The sequence below is a fragment of the Mustela erminea genome, chromosome 18 (genome assembly GCF_009829155.1).
Source record: "Mustela erminea isolate mMusErm1 chromosome 18, mMusErm1.Pri, whole genome shotgun sequence".
NCBI classification, from domain to species: domain Eukaryota; kingdom Metazoa; phylum Chordata; class Mammalia; order Carnivora; family Mustelidae; genus Mustela; species Mustela erminea.
In genome coordinates, this window is record NC_045631.1 from 28,118,669 (window position 1) to 28,139,687 (window position 21,019).

Genomic DNA, 21,019 nt, shown 5'->3' on the forward strand with positions numbered 1-21,019 from the left:
TTCAGACTAATATTTATAGTATGATTCTAGTTTTTATTTTTTTAAAAGTTATATATCCAAAGAAAGCAGTTGAGAATGTGTTGATTATTATTCCACTCTGGGAAGTAGGTATGCGGGCTTTCTATCTCTCTCTCTCTCTCTTTTTTTTTTAAGATTTTATTTATTTATTTGACGGGCAGAGATCACAAGCAGGCAGAGAAGCAGGCAGAGAGGTGGGAGGGAAGCAGGCTCTCTGCTGAGCAGAGAGTCTGATGCGGGGCTTGATCCCAGGACCCTGAGATCATGACCTGAGCCGAAGGCAGAGTCTTACTTAATTCACTGAGCCACCCAGGCACCCCAGAGCTTTCACTTTTTACTTTTACTACTTCTGCAATGTTTCAACCCTATTACTTTAGAAACTTATGTAATTTTAAAATATGCAAATTTGGAAAAATAACAGAAACAAAGAGCCTAAAACAAATTTGTTACTGAAAAGATAAAAAATATTTTTAAGATCACTATTTATAAGTAAAATGACCAAAAAAACCTTGTAAATTTATTTGCCTAATGAAAACCTTAAAAACAAAAACAAGAATGTGTCACATAAGTGTATCAAACAGCTGAGGTATAATAGAGCTTATTGGACACAGTAATAGTCCACAGTGTTATCAAGAACAAACAAAAACAAAAACTTCTGGGCACCTGGGTGGCTCAGTGGGTTAAGCCACTGCCTTCAGCTCAGGTCATGATCCCAGGGTCCTGGGATCGAGTCCCACATCGGGCTCTCTGCTCAGCAGGGAGCCTGCTTCCTCCTCTTTCTCTCTGCCTACCTCTCTGCCTACATGTAATCTCTCTCTGTCAAATAAATAAATAAAATCTTTAAAACAAACAAACAAACAAAAAAAACCTTCTTTTTGCTAAGCCACAGTTAGAAACTCTTCTTTAAATTATGAATTTAAATATTAGCACTATCTCAGATAATTTATAATGTGGAAAACTGGCAACAGTCCCCTCCCAACTATTTTACCCCCACTCCCATAACCACAAATAAATAAAGAAAAGTTATAAACCTCACACAACCCCTTGTCTAAATCTGGGGAAAAGTATACAGGGATAAATATACCCACATAAGCTAAAATCTATAATAAGACACAAAACTGGTGAAAACTGGTAAAAACCCAAAACAATAAAAGGTCATAAAGAAAGAAAAATCAAATCAAATATAGGAGAAAGAAAAAATTTTTAAATTGGTTCTTCACTTTTTATTGCATTAACCTAAAGGAAAATGTTGCTATGCTCTAATACAATAAGCAGAGTACTAATCTTGATGTCGAAAAACTTGGTTGGGTAATGGCTTTGAGATTCACTGGCTGTGTGTTCTTGAATGTACTTCCTGTCCAAATCAGGAAAAATATCCCTACTTTGGAGCTGTACTGTGGCACTTCATTTAAGGGCCTTATACATAGTTTTATTGATCTCAGAAAGAAAGTTGTCAGGGATGAATTATTTCACTTTTTCTAGTCTGACTGCATAATTGGTTGATGTACATATAACTGCAATTCTGGGTAAAAATTTTAAATCAAATGTTCATAAAGAATATGTTATTTCTGGGGCGCCTGGATGGCTCAGTGGGCTGAGCCTCTACCGGGTGGTAATCTCCAGGTCCTGGGATTGAGCCCTGGATTGGGCTCTCTGCTCGGTGGGGAGCCTGCTTCCCCTCACCCCTCTGCCTGCTGCTCTGCCTACTGGTGATCTCTCTCTCTCTGTCAAGTAAATAAATAAAATCTTTAAAAAAAAAAAAAGTAATTTCTGATTAAAGGACATGAAACAGAATGCCCACATTTTGCTTACTTGATTTTTCAATAGAAGCAGATATAAAATTAGGGAATAAGAAATACATAGTTTATCCTAAAACAGTGATTGTAATTATTGGCTTTATAGGATGAAAGCAGCCAAACCTCATAACCGTCAGAAATATTGTGTGCAGGCTGGTTTCCACGACTCAAAACAAACAAAGCAGAATTAGAGAAGATATAGTCAAAAAGTAACTAAAATAATCAGGGCCATAACAGATGAACAAAAAAGATTACTGCCCTAATGGTAGAGAATGGTTAAGTATTTTCAAGATTCAAAAGTCTTCAAGAATTCAAAATACACATACGAGATGAAGCATAATTTACTTCATCAAATTCTAGAAGATCTGAGTTTTTAGAGATAGAGCTTTTAAATGGTAACAAGTTTAGAGAATATATTATTTATAATCCTAGAATAAAACTTGCAAAGAATGAAATGAGTCATCCAGTTAGTATTATACACAATGCAGGAAGTGCTATGCATGGATCTATGGAAGACAGCAGAGAGAGAGATAAGGTATTCATTCTTTTTGAAATAGCAATTCCATTTGTACACAATTAAAATTAATAGGCAGTTGGGTTTCTGGTTTTGTTTTGTCTTAATATTGAGCCACTGTGGGCCTCAGAAACCTCTACCCATTAATTTTTTTTTTTTTTTTAAAGATTTTATTTATTTATTTTACAGAGAGAAATCACAAGTAGATGGAGAGGCAGGCAGAGAGAGAGAGAGAGAGAGAGGGAAGCAGACTCCCTGCTGAGCAGAGAGCCCGATGCGGGGCTTGATCCCAGGACCCTGAGATCATGACCTGAGCCGAAGGCAGCGGCTTAACCCACTGAGCCACCCAGGCGCCCCACTACCCACTAATTCTAAGACAAAGTTTACCTCTAGTTTCTCAGCATGACTATATTCTCTTGACATGGGAGAGACAATTTTTGGATATTTGAGAAGTTCATTCCCCTTTCAAGGAAGTATGTCTAAATTCTTTACAATAATCTCTTACATTATAAAAATTCAAGATCATTTACCATCCCATTCCCCTCCTATAAAGAAATTCTGGGGCGCCTGGGTGGCTCAGTGGGTTAAGCCACTGCCTTCGGCTCAGGTCATGATCTCAGGGTCCTGGGATCGAGTCCCGCATGGGGCTCTCTGCTCAGCAGGGAGCCTGCTTTTCTCTTTCTCTCTCTCTCTCTCTCTCTCTCTGCCTCTCCATCTACTTGTGATCTCTGTCAAAAAAATAAAAAATCTTAAAAAAAAAAAAAAAAGAAATTCTGGTTTGTCAATGTTCTATTCTGTTAAAAATGATATCGCAGGAAGAGTCCCACTTCAAGATAACCAAAGACCTTCGTTCCTGTGGTAGATTAGAGATGGCTGCAAATTCTTGCTTATTCCTCTCAATGAGAGGTAGGATCTAATTTGCCTCTCTGAATTTGGGCTAGCTTTAGTGACTTACTTAGCCAAGAAAATATGGCAAAGTGACTAGGATTTCTGAGGTTACATCATAAGAAACCTTGCATCTTCCCCCTAAATTAGTTCTGAATGCATGTTTTTGGAACTCAGGTGCTGTGATATGAGGAAGCCAAAGAATCTCCATAAAGGGTAACTTGAGGTTCCAAACTAACAGTCCAACTGAACTCCAAGCCAACAGCCAAAATCAATTTGTCAGTCAAGTAAGTAAGCCATCTTGAAAGAAATTCTCCAATTTATAGTCAAGCCATTTTCAGTAAATTTCATATATGTGAGCACTATAAATTTTTTTTGTTTGTTTGTTTTAAACCAGTAAATATTGAGTAGTTTCTTACTCAGCAATAAGCTGGAACACCTCCTATCTTCATAATAACCCCCAAAATAAAAAATAGAAACATGAACTCTGACTTTGATGGAATGAGCATTAATGAAGATAAGGGAAGATGGAAAAAAAGGTTATACCTGAGAACCTACAGTGAAAGATATGGAAGAGGAGAAAAGCGATCTGCATTATAGAGCTCCAAAAAGGACTTTCAGCTGAACTGCAGAAGAGGCTGGGGTAGGGCAAAACCAAGGAGACTGTAGTTTATTTTTAAAGATCTATTTATTTTAGAGAAAGAGCACGAGTCGGGGGAGGGGCAGAAGGAGAATAGATACAGAAGCAGACTCCTCACTGAGTGTGGAGCCTGACACGTGGCTCAATCTCACGACTCTGAGATCATGACCTGAGCCAAAATCAAGAGTCAGACACTTAACTGATGGAGCCATCCAGGTTCCCTGAGAAGACTGTATAAGAAGTAGACCCCTAGGCCCCACCCCTACTTGGCACAGACAACTTCCCTTAGCCCCGTAAAAGACATTAAATATAGTCTCTAGACAAAGTGAAGCAAAGATTCTGGGCTCAGGACATGTTTATGCAGGTATCCATAGTGTGAACATTAAGTGAGTTAAATGGTAAGTCTATATGGTGAATGACCATCTCTAACCCCACTTTATAGCCCAGCTTTACAAAGCAACAAAGTTAATATTCAGCAACAAAGTTAATATTCTCCAAGCAAGAAATTGGAGGATCCATCTAGAGAAAATGAACTATCCGAAATGAAAGAGCCACAGAAACTGATATATATGGAGGTTCCAATAAATAAGATGACCTGCCACTCCTACAACTTGCCTCCACACACACATCTTACATTCAGCCTTTATGTGCCTTATTCTTACATATAAACAGAAAAATAAAGATCACTAAGCTTAGAGGAAAGCTTCTAATATGAAGAGAACAAAGGAAAAAAACATGCCTGGAGTAACAAAAAACCTGAAGAAATGAAGTATCTTCAAACACGTAAGAAACTGGGATGCCTGGGTGGCTCAGCTGGTTAGTGTCTGACTCCTGATTTTGGCTCAGGTCATGATCTCAGTGTTGTGAGACTGAGCCTGTGTCAGACTTCATGTTCAACAGGGAGCCTACTTGAGATTCTCTCTTTCCTTCTCCTTCTGCCCCTTCCCTCTGTGCTCACATTTATGCACACACTCTCTCCATCTCTAAAATAAGTAAATCTTAAAAAAAAAAAAAAAAGATAAACCATTTCTTGAAAATAAAATACAAATCACTTTCTGAAAATAAACAGGAGAGTAGAAATACATTTTAATATTAGAGTTAGAAGATAAAATTGAGGAAATTGCATACAAAGTAGAATGTGATAAATATTAGGAGCAAAATGATTAAAAAAAAAAAAAATCAAAAGGGTAAGTGTTGGAGGCCCCACACCAAAATAATGAGAACTCCAGAAAGCAAAAACAGAGACTAAAGAGGGTAAATTGACACAGAAAAAATACAAGAACATTTCTCCAAACTAATGGACTCTAGATTGACAAGTTTCTGAGTGTTTAGTAGAATAAAATTTTAAAGACCTTCCTCCCAAAATTTAAAGACCCATACCTCAGATAATGAGTAACATATCAAGAGAAGAAAATAAAACAACCAAAAAAGAATACCTATGAAGACAAGTCAGGATGGCATTAGCTCCATCAATATCAACACCAGAGGTCTGAAGATGACTGAGCAATGACTTCCAAATTCTAAGTTAAAAAAACGATTTTCAACTTAGAATACTACATTTAGTTACTTGATTAAGTATGAATGAAGGACACAGAATTTTCAGAATTTCCATCAGGAAACTATGGTAGAATGTATTCAACCAAAATGAAGGAATAAGGCAAGAAAGAAAAAAACAAGGGGTGTCTGGTTGGCTCAGTCCGTAGAGTATGCAACTCTTGATCGTAGAGTCACTGAGTTTGAGTCCCATGTTGGGGGTAAAGATTACGAAAAAAATAAGAACAAACAAAAACAGAGGAAGAGATCCAAATGGAAAAAGAAGCAACTGTGCAGAGGGAATCCAAGAGAATTCAGTCCTGATTGCATTACCCTCAGAGGGTAGCTCCTGAGTGAGGACAATCAAGAAAGAAAATAGAATTGATAATATTTTATAGGTGTTACCAAGTGGAAAGTGATATAGAAAGGTGTCTTACAGAGCTGGTAGAAGGGAGAGAAGAGACTGAAAAAACTATGCAAATGAAAAAATGTTAATTCCAAAATAAAAACTTAAAAAAAAAAAAAAGAAAAAGGAAAACAGTGATAGTGTATTAGTTGACTTAACAGAGAACAATACTTAGACCCGTTTGGCATCTAATCCACAGCATAAAAATTTAAAACTACAAGCATCCTAGACTTATTCTACTTTAGCTTTTTGATTTTATATAGATGAAAAAAATGAGTTTTTTTTTTTTTTTAAAGATTTTATTTATTTATTTGACAGAGAGAAATCACAAGTAGATGGAGAGGCAGGCAGAGAGAGAGGGAAGCAGGCTCCCTGCTGAGCAGAGAGCCCGATGCGGGCCTCGATCCCAGGACCCTGAGATCATGACCTGAGCCGAAGGCAGCGGCTTAACCCACTGAGCCACCCAGGCGCCCGAAAAAAATGAGTTTTTGAAATGTTATATGACATACACTAACTATTGCCACCATTTCAGATCTATCAGCTGTTGAAGATACTTGACCATTTAGTCTATGGATGGACACAGTTTCAGTAGTTGGAATATACTAATGACATGGGCATTCTGAGTTCTGGTTCTAGCTCTACTTCTAAGTGTAAAATTAGGGAGGTACCAACTTCTAGATCTGAAGTCTTCTGTAAGATTAGAAAAACAGTATCTTTCCATACTATTTTAGTTATTAACACAAGGCTCAAATTAGATACTGGGTTTTAAAAACCATTAAAAATAATTAAAAAGTTGTTTATATTAGTAACAATTATTATATAAATATTACGACATGAGGAGAAGAGACATAGTATCTGCTTGATAGATAAGGCAAAGCAAATACCAAGGCCAACTTGTCTCTTTCCACACAGAGCAAATGCTCATAGCTCTTTGGTTCATTTATTTTATATTTGGTTATTTGGCTATTCTATATTCATATTTGAAAATTTTGTTTTCAATTAAAAACCGTAACTGTTCTTAGTGGATTTCCACCTAATAATGCCTTTTAAAAAAGTCCATCTGTTGGGGAGCCTGGGTGACTCAGTTATTAAGCATCTGCCTTCAGCTCAGATCATGATCCCAGGGTCCTAGGACTGAGCACCACGGTCATGCTCCTTGCTCAGCAGGAAACCTGCTTCTCCCTCTCCCACTACCCCTGCTTGTGTTCCCTCTCTGTCTATCAAATAAATAAATAAAATCTTTAAAAAAATTACAAAAACAAAAAGCCCATCTGTCATTAAAATTTGTTTTCTGGGGCACCTTAGTGGCTTATATGGTTAAGCATCTGCCTTAGGCTCAGGTCATGATCTCAGGGTCCTGGGACTGAGCCCCATGTCAGCTTCCTGCTCAGCGGGGAGCCTGCTTCTCCTTCTTCCTCTGCTGCTCCCCCTGCTGTGCTCTCTCTCTCTCCCTCTCTCTCAAATAAATAAATGAAATCTTTAAAAAAAAATACATACATATGTTTTCTTTCCCTCAGGGTAATGGTTTTTTGAGTCTCAGATTCCACTGAAAAGAAAACTATGAACTTGTTCCTCATAAAAATGTGTGTGTACTTATGTGGGCACACGCACTTATAAATACAAAACAGTAAGACAATTTTTCAAACAAATTCATTTCATAGGTTCATGAACACAACTGGGAAGGGATCTCTCTTTCATATCTTTCTTACTTTTGTCTATGTTGATTTCTACTGTCATTCCTAAGATGGAGACTCAGTCAGATAATACTATTCTTAGGAATTTTCCTGCAAAGAATAAAACACTGGTTTTATAACATTAAGATATAGGTTGAGTTGAGGGCACCTGGGTGGCTCAGTGGGTTAAAGCCTCTGCCTTCAGCTCAGATCATGATCCCAGAGTTCTGGAATCAAGCTCCGAATCAGGCTCTCTGCTCAGCAGGAAGCCTGCTTCCTCCTCTCTCTCTCTGCCTGCCTCTCTGCCTACTTGTGTTCTCTGTCAAATAAATAAAATCTTTAAAAAAATGTTTAAGATATAGGTTGATATATAGTTTATATTCAGGTTTAAAGGCCTCAGCCTTAACCCCCACCCCCCACTGTTAAAGGTAGTTTATCGTAATTATCCTTTCTTTTCTTAAAAATGTAATATGGAACACCTGGGTGGCTCAGTGGGTTAAAGCCTCTGCCTTCAGCTCAGGTCATGATCCCAGGGTCCTGGGATCAAGCCCTGAATCGGGCTCTCTGCTCAGTGGGGAGCCTGCTTCCCTTCCTCTCTCTCTGCCTGCCTGTCTACTCGTGATCTCAAATAAATAAATGAAATCTTAAAAAAAAAAAAAAAAAAAACGAGTAAAAAATATATATGTGTGTGTGTATATGTATTATATATATGTATAATACATAAATATATTTTAAAGTAATCTCTACGCCCAATGTGGGGCTCAAACTGATGATGCCGAGATCAAGAATCACACATTCTACTGATTGAGCCAGCCAGGTGCCCAAAAACCGTTTTTTGTGTTTTTTTAAAAGATTTTATTTATTTATTGGACAAAGAGAGAGATCACAAGTAGGCAGAGCAGCAAGCAGAGATAGAGGGGAAAGCAGGCTCCCCGCTGAGCCGAGAGCCCGAGAAAGGGCTCAATCCCAGGACCCTGAAATCATGACCTGAGCGAAAGCAGAGGCTTAACCCACTGAGCCACCCAGGTGCTCCCCAAAAACCATTTCTAAAAAAAGTAATATCTACTCTGAACGTGGGGCTCGAACTCATGACCCTGAGATGAAGAGCTGCGTGTTCTACCAAGTGAGCTGACCAGGCACCCTTGTAATTGTTCTTAGTTAGGAGTTCTCAAATAATTTCCTTTAAACATGGTAAACTATTTTGATGTTATTCTCAAAAACATTCTGTTAGTCAGAAGTTTGACTATTTTGGACTCATATGCTGACCCACCTACTTGTCCCCCTTATTTAGTTAGTTGTCTGCCTGGTAATACTTAAGAAAACATAATGGAAAAAGAAATGTTTCGACTCCTTAACTTCATTGGCAACAACAACTTGTCCTGGTTTCTGGTCAGGTGTTTCGGCTTAGTTTGAGTTGTCTTGTGGACTTTCTGTATCTCTCTATTCTAAAATTAAGATTATAATCTCTTTTATATTTCAGCTTTTCTGAATATTCTATCCCACACCATGTCTTTTTTATTTTTACTCTGGCAGTTTTCTTCTTCAAAGTATCTATTAATAATTTTACCTTAACCATAACTTCTTTAAGGATAATTAAAGTATTCTGTTTTTTTTTTTCTACTGTTCTTACTTGTGCAGTCTCTGCGTGTTCCAGCATTTCTTCGAATTCCTGATACTCTTCATCATCTGGTTCGGCACCTGAAAGGCGAGCTGCCCTGGCCATGAAATACGGAGGCAGCTCTCCAATTGCTGTACCAATGCCCTATGTGCAAAACCAAATATTCACATGAGATTCTGTTCCCAACACAGTGTCACTAAACAGATCAAATCTACATTTTTCTCCATTACCAAAAGCAAGTTAAGATGCACATGTTAGGGAGGAAAGCATATACTACATAATCAAGAGAACATAACTGTGAATCCTGGCCCTAATATTGACATATGCAATGCCAGGCAAGATAATATACATTAAACTCTTAAACAATAACTGGTGCATTACAGATAAGAAATTAATGTTAGTTCTCTAGCATCTCTACTTACAATTATTTTGCCAGTTTTTTTCCCCTTTTCAAATGATTTGGTAAAGAGTATTCACCAGTAGAACTGTTAGATAAAATATTAAAAAAATTTTTTTTCTAGGAAACCTTCTGTTATTTAGAGTGTTGCTTTAATCTCAATATAACTTTATTTTGTGCAGAGCTAAAACAAATCGTGGTCAGGAAGCCCCTTGAAAACTCAACATTAGGATGGATAAATTTTTACCACAGGAAAAATGTTAATTTCCTCAGGACATTGAGTGACTCATATTTCAGTCACTTTGTGGACTCTTGTTTTTGAAGACATTGTTTTTTTTCAATCAGCTTAGGACATAAGGATGAAAACAAAGGTAAAAGAATCAGGAACTTGCTTTGGGTTGAAAAGGCTCAAATGCAAGATAATATTGTAAAAGGTACACGGTATCGAGGAAAATCCTCAACTTTGAACCATCCTTCTCATCTTGAGTCATAGTGAATGAAAAGCTATGGTAATTCTCAGAAGCAATTTTAGGTCTTTCTATTCATTCTGTATATGACTTTGTCAGCAAATGTCTTGAAAAGAATCCCTAAGAAACATTATCAATTCAAACATTTTGTGTTCACAGTGTTATATTCTGATGTGTGGAATAACAATCTCCAAATGAAACTGCATTATCCACATGTGAAACAAGAGTTCTGAAAATGAATATACTTAAGTGTCAAAAGAATCAGGCTCTACCTAAAGAACACAGAGAGAAATGAGAGAGAGGAGAGACAATACATTGAAGGATATATGAACAGAACACAAATCATATTTTGTTAAACAAAAAAGTTAACATTAGTCAACTTTGGAGGCTATCAGAGAACAATTTAAAAAAACGATAAAAAAAGGGAAAGAATCCATTATTTATCCTTCCTTATTTATCTGAAGAATATCTCAGGGTAACCAAATTGGTGAAAAGGAGGTTTCTCTTTATAAAAATATTCTAGTCAATAACTAAAGGAAAAAAATGATATGATTGGAATATTCCTAGTTTATAACTCTTAATAAAATAATGGACTTGTATAATAATGGTGCTAGTATCATAAAAAGAAAGATAATCAGACATTATTATACCTTATGATAGAACTACATAAGACTATGAACTGTGTTCTTGTCAAAAAGAGATTTTTTCAAGCCTCTCAATCTATCACTCACAAGAAACACAGGGAACAGAACTATGCCAACTGGGATACAATCAGTAAAATCTAGACTGTGGGAAACTGTATTTGACAAACAACCCAGTTTCAACAACAAATAAATCTGAAACGAAAAACAAGGAAATAAACACAATAAGAAATATCTGAACATTAATGGGGTAACTGATTTGAAGAAACTATTCCTAAATTTTCTTAGATGTAATAAAGTTTGCTTAAGTCCTAATATTGATGTATTTACAGATGAAATGTGATATGTTATATAGGATATGCTTCAAGATAATTGACAGACAAATGACAAAGGATATAGATAAATCATATTAGCAAGGAATTAGTATTAGCTGAGGTTAAGTGATAATATATTAAACTAATTATATAATTCTCTACACTTAAATACTTTCCCACTACAAAAAACAGGAAGAAAAGTTAATTACAACATTTTACTCAAAACATGAACTTCTCTTAAAACCTGTTAACTCAAATGGCCAATAGTTCTGAAAGCAATCATATGATTCAAACTCATGACAAGTTTCCTTAAAGCTAAAAAGGAAGTAATAATGGATAGAAATGAAATCAAGAGCTACATACTGACTTATACTTGGTTGACCATATTTATTTTAATAGTTTAATTCTGCTCATGTTTTTCCACAATATCAAAAAACAAGAACGGTGATCACGAGTTAATAATCTGTTTTTTATGCCAATAAATTAAAGAAATATAGTCATCCAGACAGGTTCCCCCAAACACATTATATTCTAGACATGAAGTTTATTTAGTCATTTATCTCAAATTAGATACTAAAGTTCCATAATCTCATGATTCTTACAAAACAATTTTAGAATTCTTGCAAAATCAAAACAAAAATCCAAAACAGAACTGTGGAACACTAAAAACTGTCAGCCTAGGTTTAATTAAAGGGAAGAAATAACTGGCTTCCCTTACTGCAAAACAAAGAGACAAGTGATTTTTAGTCAAGCAATAGTTCAGAAAGCTCTTCTAAAAACTATGTGCTCCCTATCAATTGATTACCCTGAAGTCCCTGCTTCTTGAACTGGAAAAGAGTTTAACATGCACAAAATATGCAAAACCAAGAGGGGAGTATCTTCCTGGAGTGTCAATTTTTAAAAAGATTTTATTTATTTAATTGAGATACACAGCGAGTGATCAAGAGAGCAGGAGCAGGGGAGCAGAGAAGGGGAGAAGCAGGCTCCACTTCTCCAGGGAGCCCAATGCAGGACTTGATTAAGACTGACCCTAAGGCAGATACTTAACTCACTGAGTCAACCAGGCACCCATGGAGTGTCAACTTCACTCAAAGATTTGGGGGAGGAGAAAAGTCCTGAATTTTCACGCTCTTAAAAAGTTTTTTCAAGTGGATTCACAAGCAAATCAGCAGCATTTTGCTTTTCCATGCTGAGAATCATAAGTTTAATGGTAAAACTCTGGAGAGCAGAAAATTTTACACATGCCAACTCTCAGAAATTACAATAATTTTGTATTATCTGTGTATTAATACTTTTTTAAAACAAAATCATTTTTCTATTACATATTCCAATTACAAACATAAATCAGAGGTTAAAAGCAGAAGTTAGGAGGGTAAGCTTGAAACCATTGAGAAATTCAGGGCTCTTACAGCAATGTTTAAAAAAAAAAAAAGTACAATTCTAGCAGAATTATCAAGACTGATTTGCAAATAGAAGAGAAAATTTGTTTCCAGTTTCCCTTGGGTCAGTTTTAAAATGATTTCAGGAAGGAATGGACTTCTGACATATGCTACAACATGGACAAAACTTGCATTATGTGAAGTGAAATAAGCCAGGCATAGAAAAACAAGTTATATGATTCCATTTATATGGGGTATCCAGATTAGACATATTCAAAAAGGCAGAAAGTAAAATAGAGATTATCCCCTCACTCTTCTCTAAAATAAATAAATCTTAAAAAAATAGTTAAAACGGTAAAACTTACATTATGCTTGTACTACCACAATAAACACTCTCTAACCATGAACTTAACATATAAATGACCTTAAAATGTGATGCTCTTTATTTGAAAGTCAACACACATGCTCTTCTCTTCCCTGCCCTGCTGTCCTGCTTTACTCCTTATCATTCCTAGGTCTGAAATGAAATGTTACTTCTTCATGGAAATCTTCCCTGAATCACAAATTAGGGAAAATTTTTGTGTTATACAGATTCCTCCTTCACATTTTTATATGCAATTTTTCCACAATATTTACTTATACATTTTTTTTCATGATAATTATTTCCCTCACTAGAATGAGGGTAGAGACTGTTCAGTTCTGCTCACTCTGAATCTCCAGTGCTTGGACACATAACAACTGTTACTGGAATTCATGAGTAAAAAAGTTTGTAAAGCTTTGCATTGGTGATACAGCCAAATTGTGGAAGATCAAAAGGTTCCAAATGAAAAAGAGTAACTAATGATCAACAGTATCAAACAATTCATTTTAGCATGCTCCTAAGATCCATATGAACAAGTTGAAACTGAAGGTAACCCTGGTCTTTATGTTATATTTGAAAGTATTTTGTATTTTGATGATTTTACTGATTCAGTACATTTATAATGATAGTGAAGTCTGTAAAGACATTTTACTTTGCTAAGTACAAATTAGATAAAAATTTCAAATAAGATATGTTTTTAATCAAGCAAGACATTCTCTTGAAAAAAACATATGAACATAAATGAGACATTTGTGAAAGGGTAAAACTCTAAGAATCAAGGCCAACACATTCTAAATTAGGTTTCTCAACCTCAATAGCATGAACTTTTTATGACTGTATCTCACTTAACCATTTTAAAATATAAAACTAAGTGGCATTACTTGCATTCACAATATTGTGCAGCCCTCATCACTATCTATTTCCAATATTTTTCATCACCCAAATGGAAACTCTGTACCTATTAAGCATTAACTTCTCATTCTTTCAGCTCTGATAACTTCGAATCTACTTCTTGTTTCTATGAATTTGAATCTTCTGACAATTCACATAAGTGGAATCATACAATATCTGTCTTTCTATGGAATGACTTATTTCAGTATAATGTTTTCAAGGTTCATCTATATTGTGGCACGAACTAGAGCTTCATTCCTTTTTATGGATGAATAATAGTCCACTATATGTATATACTACCAAAAAAAGTGGGTTTTTTTTTTTTTTTTTGCCTTTCTCTTTTAATCCTCTCCCTGCTCCAACTCTTTAAGAGGGACCCAGAAATCAAATGAAGGATGCTCAAAGAGCCAAGGCTAATCAGCCTAAGATTAGCAGGCTCCCTCTTACAGGGACTAAAGTCTGGATGCTCGGGTCTCCAGAGTCTGGTAGTAAAAGCATGTGCAGAATAAGGTGGTTCCAGAGGCTAGCAGTAACCGGTCCAGAGGGACTTTCTGCAATGAGGGCACCCATAATAGGGCCAAGCTGTGTAAGAACTGGTGTTTGCTGGTCTTGTCAAAGACCTACTTCCTGTAGGCATTTGGAAATAGTACCGTGCACCCCACAGGGGACCAAGCCTAAGGCCCTGGCTCTGGATAAGACGCCTAAATAGTAGAAAGCATCCCCTGGCCTGGCCATGGCAGTGGATGGTCACCTACATTTTGTTTATCCATTTATCTGCTGAGGTACACTGGGTTGTTCCCACCTTTCTGAAAATGTGAATAATGCTGCTGAACAGTGAAGTACAAGTATCTGTATTTACACCTGAGTCCCAGTTTTCAATTCTTTGTGGGTAACTACGTAGGAGTGGAATTAGAGGAGGGTCATATGGTAATTCTGTTTAAGTTTTTGAAAATCCACAAAACTCTTTTCCCCAGCAGCTGAATCACTTTACATTCTCATCAAGAATCTTTAAGAATTCCAATTTTTCCACATCCTAACACTTGTTTTCTTTTTAAAAAAATAACAGCCATCCTAGTGTGTGTAAAGGGATATTTCCTTGTGGTTTGGATCTGCACTTCCCCAATGACTAAATGATGTTGAGAATCTGTGCACTTACTGGCCATTTGTATATCTTCTTTGGCGAAAAGTCTATTCAAGTTCTTTGCCCATTTTTTAACTGAGTTGTTTGTCTTTTGTTGTTAAGTTGTGGAAGTTCTTCAAACACTCTGGATATTAAACCTTTATCAGATAATGATTTATGAACATCTCCTCCCTTTCTGTGGGTTGTCTTTTCACTCTATTATTAGTGTTCTTTGATGTAGAAAAGATTTTAATTTTAGTGAAGTTCAATTCATCAAGTTTTCTTCGTGTTGCCTATACTTTTGGTGTCATATTTAAGAAACCACTGCCAAATCTGACATCATGCAGATTTGTCTCTACATTTTCCAATAAGAGTTTTATAGTTTCAGTTCATAAGTTTAGGTCTTTGATGTATTTGAGTCAATTTTTACATACGGCATAAGGAAGGGTCCAAATTCTTTCTTTTGCATGTGAATATTGTTTTCCCAGCACCTTTTGCTGGAAGGACTATCCATATAAATGTTGAGAACAAAGGAACCGATTTAAACCTAACTTGATATGTGCTATACTTTATACATGACAAATAATTTCAAAGGAGGAAACATGAATAGCAATATGCAATACCTAATGCTGATTGCTATGAGGGTAATAAATTTAAGGTACAGTCTATATTTTTTAGGAGCATAAAATTTGGGAAAGCAAGCCACTATACCAGCCAAATTAACTAATTTAAGAGATGCATGGAGCCAAGCCAAATGAGCATTCAGACAATATGAACTATAGGAGTTAGAAGAAGCAATTATCACTGCCAGCTGCAATGAAGTTTTTCTTTGTTGGCATTAGTGTTAATCCAGCCATGTAAATCATTTATCAAAGAACAAAAGCAAAACTGAAAACCAAAATCTATACACATGGTCTCTTTCTAGCATGTTCCAAGTATCTTCTGTTATTTTAATAATATTTTTCATCAAAGACTAATGCGGTCAAATTTATAAAACATATACAACTAGTACAATGAATTTGTTTCCAGTATTTATAAAAGAGTAACAGGAAGTATGACAATTTTTCCTGTCTCTCATATTCAACAAATTCAATATATGGCATTTCCTTTGTAATTCTCTTAAAATATAACATACTAGGTTATAGTATATATACTGTAACAGACAAATAACTTAGACTAAAACCAAAGCCAATCGTTTGAAAAAAAAAAAAAAAACCCACACCCAAAATACTCATTAACATTTAAACATAATATATTTGAAAACTCTGCCTCTTCTGTGGGTATGGTATTCATGTTCATTTTAGTTAAGATTTTTAAATGATCTGTTCCATATGTTTTATTTTATAAGACACTGTCAGGGGAAAAGAGTTAAAGGGAACATAACTTAATGAGTCCAAACAATAAAAAAATATTCAAATGATAACAGGAAGTCTCTAGTAAAGGAACTATTCCTCAATAATACACACTTGAGGGGTGCCTGGGTGGCTCAGTGGGTTAAAATCTCTGCCTTCAGCTCAGGTCATGATCCCAGGGTCCTGGGATCCAGTCCCGCATTGGGCTCTCTGCTCGGCAGGGAGCCCCCTTCCCTTCCTCTCTCTCTGCCTCTCTGCCTACTTGTGATCTCTGTCTGTCAAATAAATAAATAAAATCTTAAAAAAAAATACACACTTGAGTGAATTTGGCATAATGAAAAAAAAGAATGCTTTGTATAGATTAAAATAATCTGCCATTGAACATATAGTCCAAAAGCTTCCCAAAATGTACTTAAGCAAACAAACAAACAAACAAAAAAATTGGTACAACTGAAAATAAGCTCACCACAGACAACAGCCATATAGTCTGATACTTTACTACAGTAAAGTAAGGTTTATTAAGAAATATCTGACCTTACTTCAGTATCATTAACAACTCAGAAAATGAAATAAGCCCTCTAAGAATAAACACAGAGTATCTGAATATAAGAGAGAGACATAATGTTTACTAGTGTGGGTCTGATACATAACCACTTGCTATGTGTTTATCAAATTTATAAACACTGGTAAAATTTTGCAAAATAGTACAGTTGGATTATCTGTACTCCTTTTCCCTCCTGTTGTCTACTTGGCATCCATTGCTTTGTGGTACCTATGGCTTCATGCCTTCCTTCTGAATGTCATTCATGAATAGGGGAAACTCTAAATGGTTTTTCTTAGAAATGGAAAACCGGTGGCTACATGAATTAATTATCTACTGACTTGCTAAGTAGATACATATTTGCACTCAATTTCAATGAACTATAACAAAGTTATCAAGATAGTGAGGTTAATTTTAGACAAAGATGAAAATGAACATCTTACCCACATGCAGGCCTCAATCCTAACTTTTGAGATGATGCTCCACAAAGAAATGGTTCCTTCAATGCCCTCTTCATCTGGACAAATAATCTGATCAGGATACGGTGGTTCAGGGAAATTAACTGAATTGCATTCATAAGCAGCTAATGTAACTGAAGCTATATGTGGACCCTATAAAACAAATATGAGAAACCGCTGATGAGAAATATTAAGGCAAAAGGAATTATCAACACACGTCATTTTAACAGTACCTTAATTACTACATGTAAAGAGAAAAATCTTAGCTTTTATTTATTTATTTTTATGGCAGGGGGGCAAAGGGAGAGGGAGAGAGAGAATCTTAAGCAACATGGGGATCAATCTCACGACTGTGAGATCATGACCTGAGCTGAAACCAAGAGTCAGATGTTTAACCAACTGAGACACATAGGCACCCCCCAAAATGTTAGCTTTTATTTATTTATTTTTTAAAAAGATTTATTTGTCAGAGAGAGAGGGAGAAAAAAAGAGAGCATGAACGGGGGGGGGCAGGAGGCAGACAGAGGGAGAAGCAGGTTCCCCACTGAGCAAGAAGCCTGATGTGGGATTTGATCCTAGGACTCTGGGATCATGACCTGAGCCAAAGGCAGACAATTAACCTACTGAGCCACCCAGGCATCCCAAAAATCTTAGCTTTTAAAGAACAAGAATCGATCTAACTAAATATTTCAAGTTGCAGTTCGTAATCTGAAAATATAATACTGCTCAGAACTTCTTCCTGGCTTGCTTTTTTTCAAAACTTCAGATTTACTGAGGTATAATTTATATAGAGTAAGAGTCACTGTTTTTATGTCTGTAGTTCAAAGAATTTTGACAAATATATTCAACTGTATAACCACAACCAATCAAGATATAGAACATTCCCATAGCTACAAAAAATTCCCTGATGTTGGGGAACCTGGGTGGCTCAGTGGGTTAAGCCTCTGTTGGCTCAGGTCACGGTCTCAGGGTCTTAGGATAGAGCTCTGCGGCATTGGATTGCATCGGGCTGTCTGCTCAGCGGGGAGCCTGTTTCCCACTCTCCCTCTGCCTGCCTCTCTGCCTACTTGTGATCTCTCTCTCTCTGTCAAATAAATAAAAAAAATCTTAAAAAAAAAAATTCCCTGGTGTCCTTTTGTAATCAATCTCCTCCCCCAACACCAGACCCTAGAAACCATGATTTCTGGCTTTATTCTGATTTTATCTATATTCTCATTTGCAAGAATGTTATAGCCTGCGATAAAAACTTCCTGTGCCCTCTTCTTTTAGGCATAATTTGAGAATACTGCCTTTTGTCCTCACTTAAAAATAGCTGGTGAAGTAACTACCTCACTTATCTTCCCCAAAGATAATACAGCCTAAAACAAAATGAAAGTGTTGTATCAGTGAATTTTTCCTTTCTTTTTTTTTTTTTTTTTTAAGATTTTATTTATTTATCTGAAAGAGAGTGTGTGTGAGAGAGAGAGAGAGATCATGGGCCGTGGGGAGAGGTAGCGGGAGAAGCGGACTCCCTTCTGAACAGAGAGTCCAATGTCAGACTCAATCCCAAGACACTGAGACCTGACCTGAGCTGAAGACAGACACTTACTGACTGAGCCAGGTGCCCTGAGTTCTTCTTTTAAAGCAAGTTTTTCCATGGAAGCTTTTGTGTTGCTGCATACCTTTACTTTAAAACATTACAAAACTTAATAATAATCACACCAGTTAAAATGGATTAATATTAGATGTGTGATAATGGCTTAAACACAATCATTCTCAAGTGCACATATATGCCAAGGTGAGAGGTGTGCATAAGAACCAAGTAGGGGGTTTACTAAAAATATAAATTTCCAGGGCTCCTGGGAGGCTCAGTTGGTTAAGTATCTGCCTTCGGCTCAGGTCATGATCCTGGGTGCTGGGACTGAGCTCCACATCAGGCTCTCCGCTTAGCAAGGAGTCAGTTTCTCTCTCCACCCTTCTTCCGTTCATATTCTCTCTCTCTCAAATAAATAAATAAAATCTTAAAATATATATATATATATATAAATTCCTGGGTCCCCTAAGCATAGATTTATTCAGTAGGTGGGGATGGGAACTTGTATGTTTTAAACAAGCTCCTTTAGAATTTCAAATACGCAAGGTTCTAATAGGCTAGGTTTAGGAACCATTGGGAGAACAGTAAATTAAGGGTCAGAAATTAAACCATCTTGGACAAAGTCACTTAACCTCTCCAGACCTCAGTCTACTCTTCAGCAAGGCAAAAGAATTAGACTCACAGTTCTATCCAGCTCCAAAATTTAAAAACTCCAAATTTAATCAAATATGTCAATAAAATCTAAGAATAATTTCCAAAGTTCTCATGAGGTGTCAGAGCTAAACCCTGGACATCCTGAACAGGTTGCTTTAACACACAGGGTAAAACACTCTGCAGACATAGTTGGCCATACCATAACTTCTGGAGCCAGATGTTCTGGTTCAGGTTCTGGCCTCTGCCACTTACTTTCTGAGTCTTGCTTTCCTAATCTATAAAATGGAAATCATCAAATATCTTCAGAATCTACATTCTGGGGATATTGTAAGGTTTAAGTCAATAACTCATATAAAGTACTTAGCTTAGACTAAGCCCTCAAAATGTACTAGCCATTAGTTATTATGAAGAAAAATACTATATTTGTAGAATAAAATTTTGTAGGATAATAAATAAAATATTAAAATTTTAAGTGATATAATGTTATAAATAATATAATCTGAACTTATGTTATATATATAAAAAGTACACAAAATTTTATTTTCTTTTGCTCTCTCTGTATACACACACATACAGTAAGAGGTCTCTGTATATAAAAGAGGCTTTTTAAATCATAAGGTAAAAGAATTTGGGGTTCAGAGGCACCTGGGTGGCTCAGTCCGTTAAGCATCTGCTTTTGGCTCAGGTCATGATCCCAGGGTCCTGGGATTGAGCCCCAAGTTGGGCTCCCTGCTCAGCAGGGAGTATGCTTGTCCCCCTTCCTCTGCCCCTCTCCCCGCCTGTGCTCTATCTCTGTAGCTATCACTGTCCCTCTCAAATATATAAATAAAATCTTGGGGTGCCTGGGTGGCTCATTCATTAAGCATCTGCCTTCGGCTCAGGTCATGATCCCAGGGTCCTGGGATCGAGCCCCACATTGGGCTCCCTGCTCCATGTGAGGCTTGCTTCTCCCTTTCCCACCCCCCTCCCCCGCTTGTATTCCCTCTCTTGCTGTCTCTCTCCTTCTGTCAAATAAATAAATAAAATCTTTAAAAAAAAAAAACCCATAAAATGTGATTTAAAACAAAACTTTCTGTTGCATGTTTTTTTTTTTTTAAAGATTTTATTTATTTATTCGAGAGAGAGGCAGTGAGAGAGAGCATGAGTGACGAGAAGGTCGGAGGGAGAAGCGGACTCCCCATGGAGCTGGGAGCCCGATGCGGGACTCGATCCGGACTCCGGGATCATGATCCGAGCCGAAAGCAGTCGTCCAACCAACTGAGCCACCCAGGCATCCCTCTGTTGTATGTTAATAGGAAAAATATATTCATAAATCTGAGCTATGTTTCTCCCTATATGCAACCGGCACTGTGTGTACACATAAAATCCAAAAAACGAAGTTCTACACTTAGCACTGAGTTAATCAATTATTAGTTTTTTGGGTGCCTCGGTGGCTCAGTAAGTTAAGTGTCTGCCTTAGGCTCAGGTCATAATCCCGGGCTCCTGGGATTGAGTCCCACATTGGGGGTCTCTGTTCAGTGGGAGTCTGCTTTTCCTTCTACTGCTGCTGCTCATGAGGCTCTCTCTCACTCACAAATAAATAAATAAATAAAATCTTTAAAAAAAAAATTATTGCTTTTTTTTCTGGACCAACAAATTCCATGTGAATTTTTAGTCTATTCCTCTTTTCCTTGAATTTTAATTCACAGAAATCCATAAATAGCAATATTTACATTAAAAAAATAATTACGGGGACGCCTGGGTGGCTCAGTTGGTTGGGCGGCTGTCTTCGGCTCAGGTCATGATCCC

The 21,019-nt window shown here is 36.6% G+C and overlaps 1 protein-coding gene and 1 pseudogene across 4 annotated transcripts in view; both read right to left on the reverse strand.

Annotated features, from left to right (window-relative positions):
• VMP1 (vacuole membrane protein 1) overlaps window positions 1–21,019 on the reverse strand; it is a 141,253-nt gene that overhangs the window by 65,767 nt on the left and 54,467 nt on the right. For 3 of the 4 annotated variants that reach the window (XM_032321151.1, XM_032321152.1, XM_032321154.1), the window contains exons 6-7: window positions 16,990–17,157; window positions 9,096–9,227 (exon numbers count right to left, since the gene is read on the reverse strand). In XM_032321151.1, coding sequence (XP_032177042.1) covers window positions 9,096–9,227; window positions 16,990–17,157 — 300 coding nt within the window. The remainder of the gene's footprint in view (window positions 1–9,095; window positions 9,228–16,989; window positions 17,158–21,019) is intronic. The other variant, XM_032321153.1, reaches the window with a different exon arrangement.
• On the reverse strand, window positions 13,847–16,151 carry LOC116577630 (annotated as a pseudogene).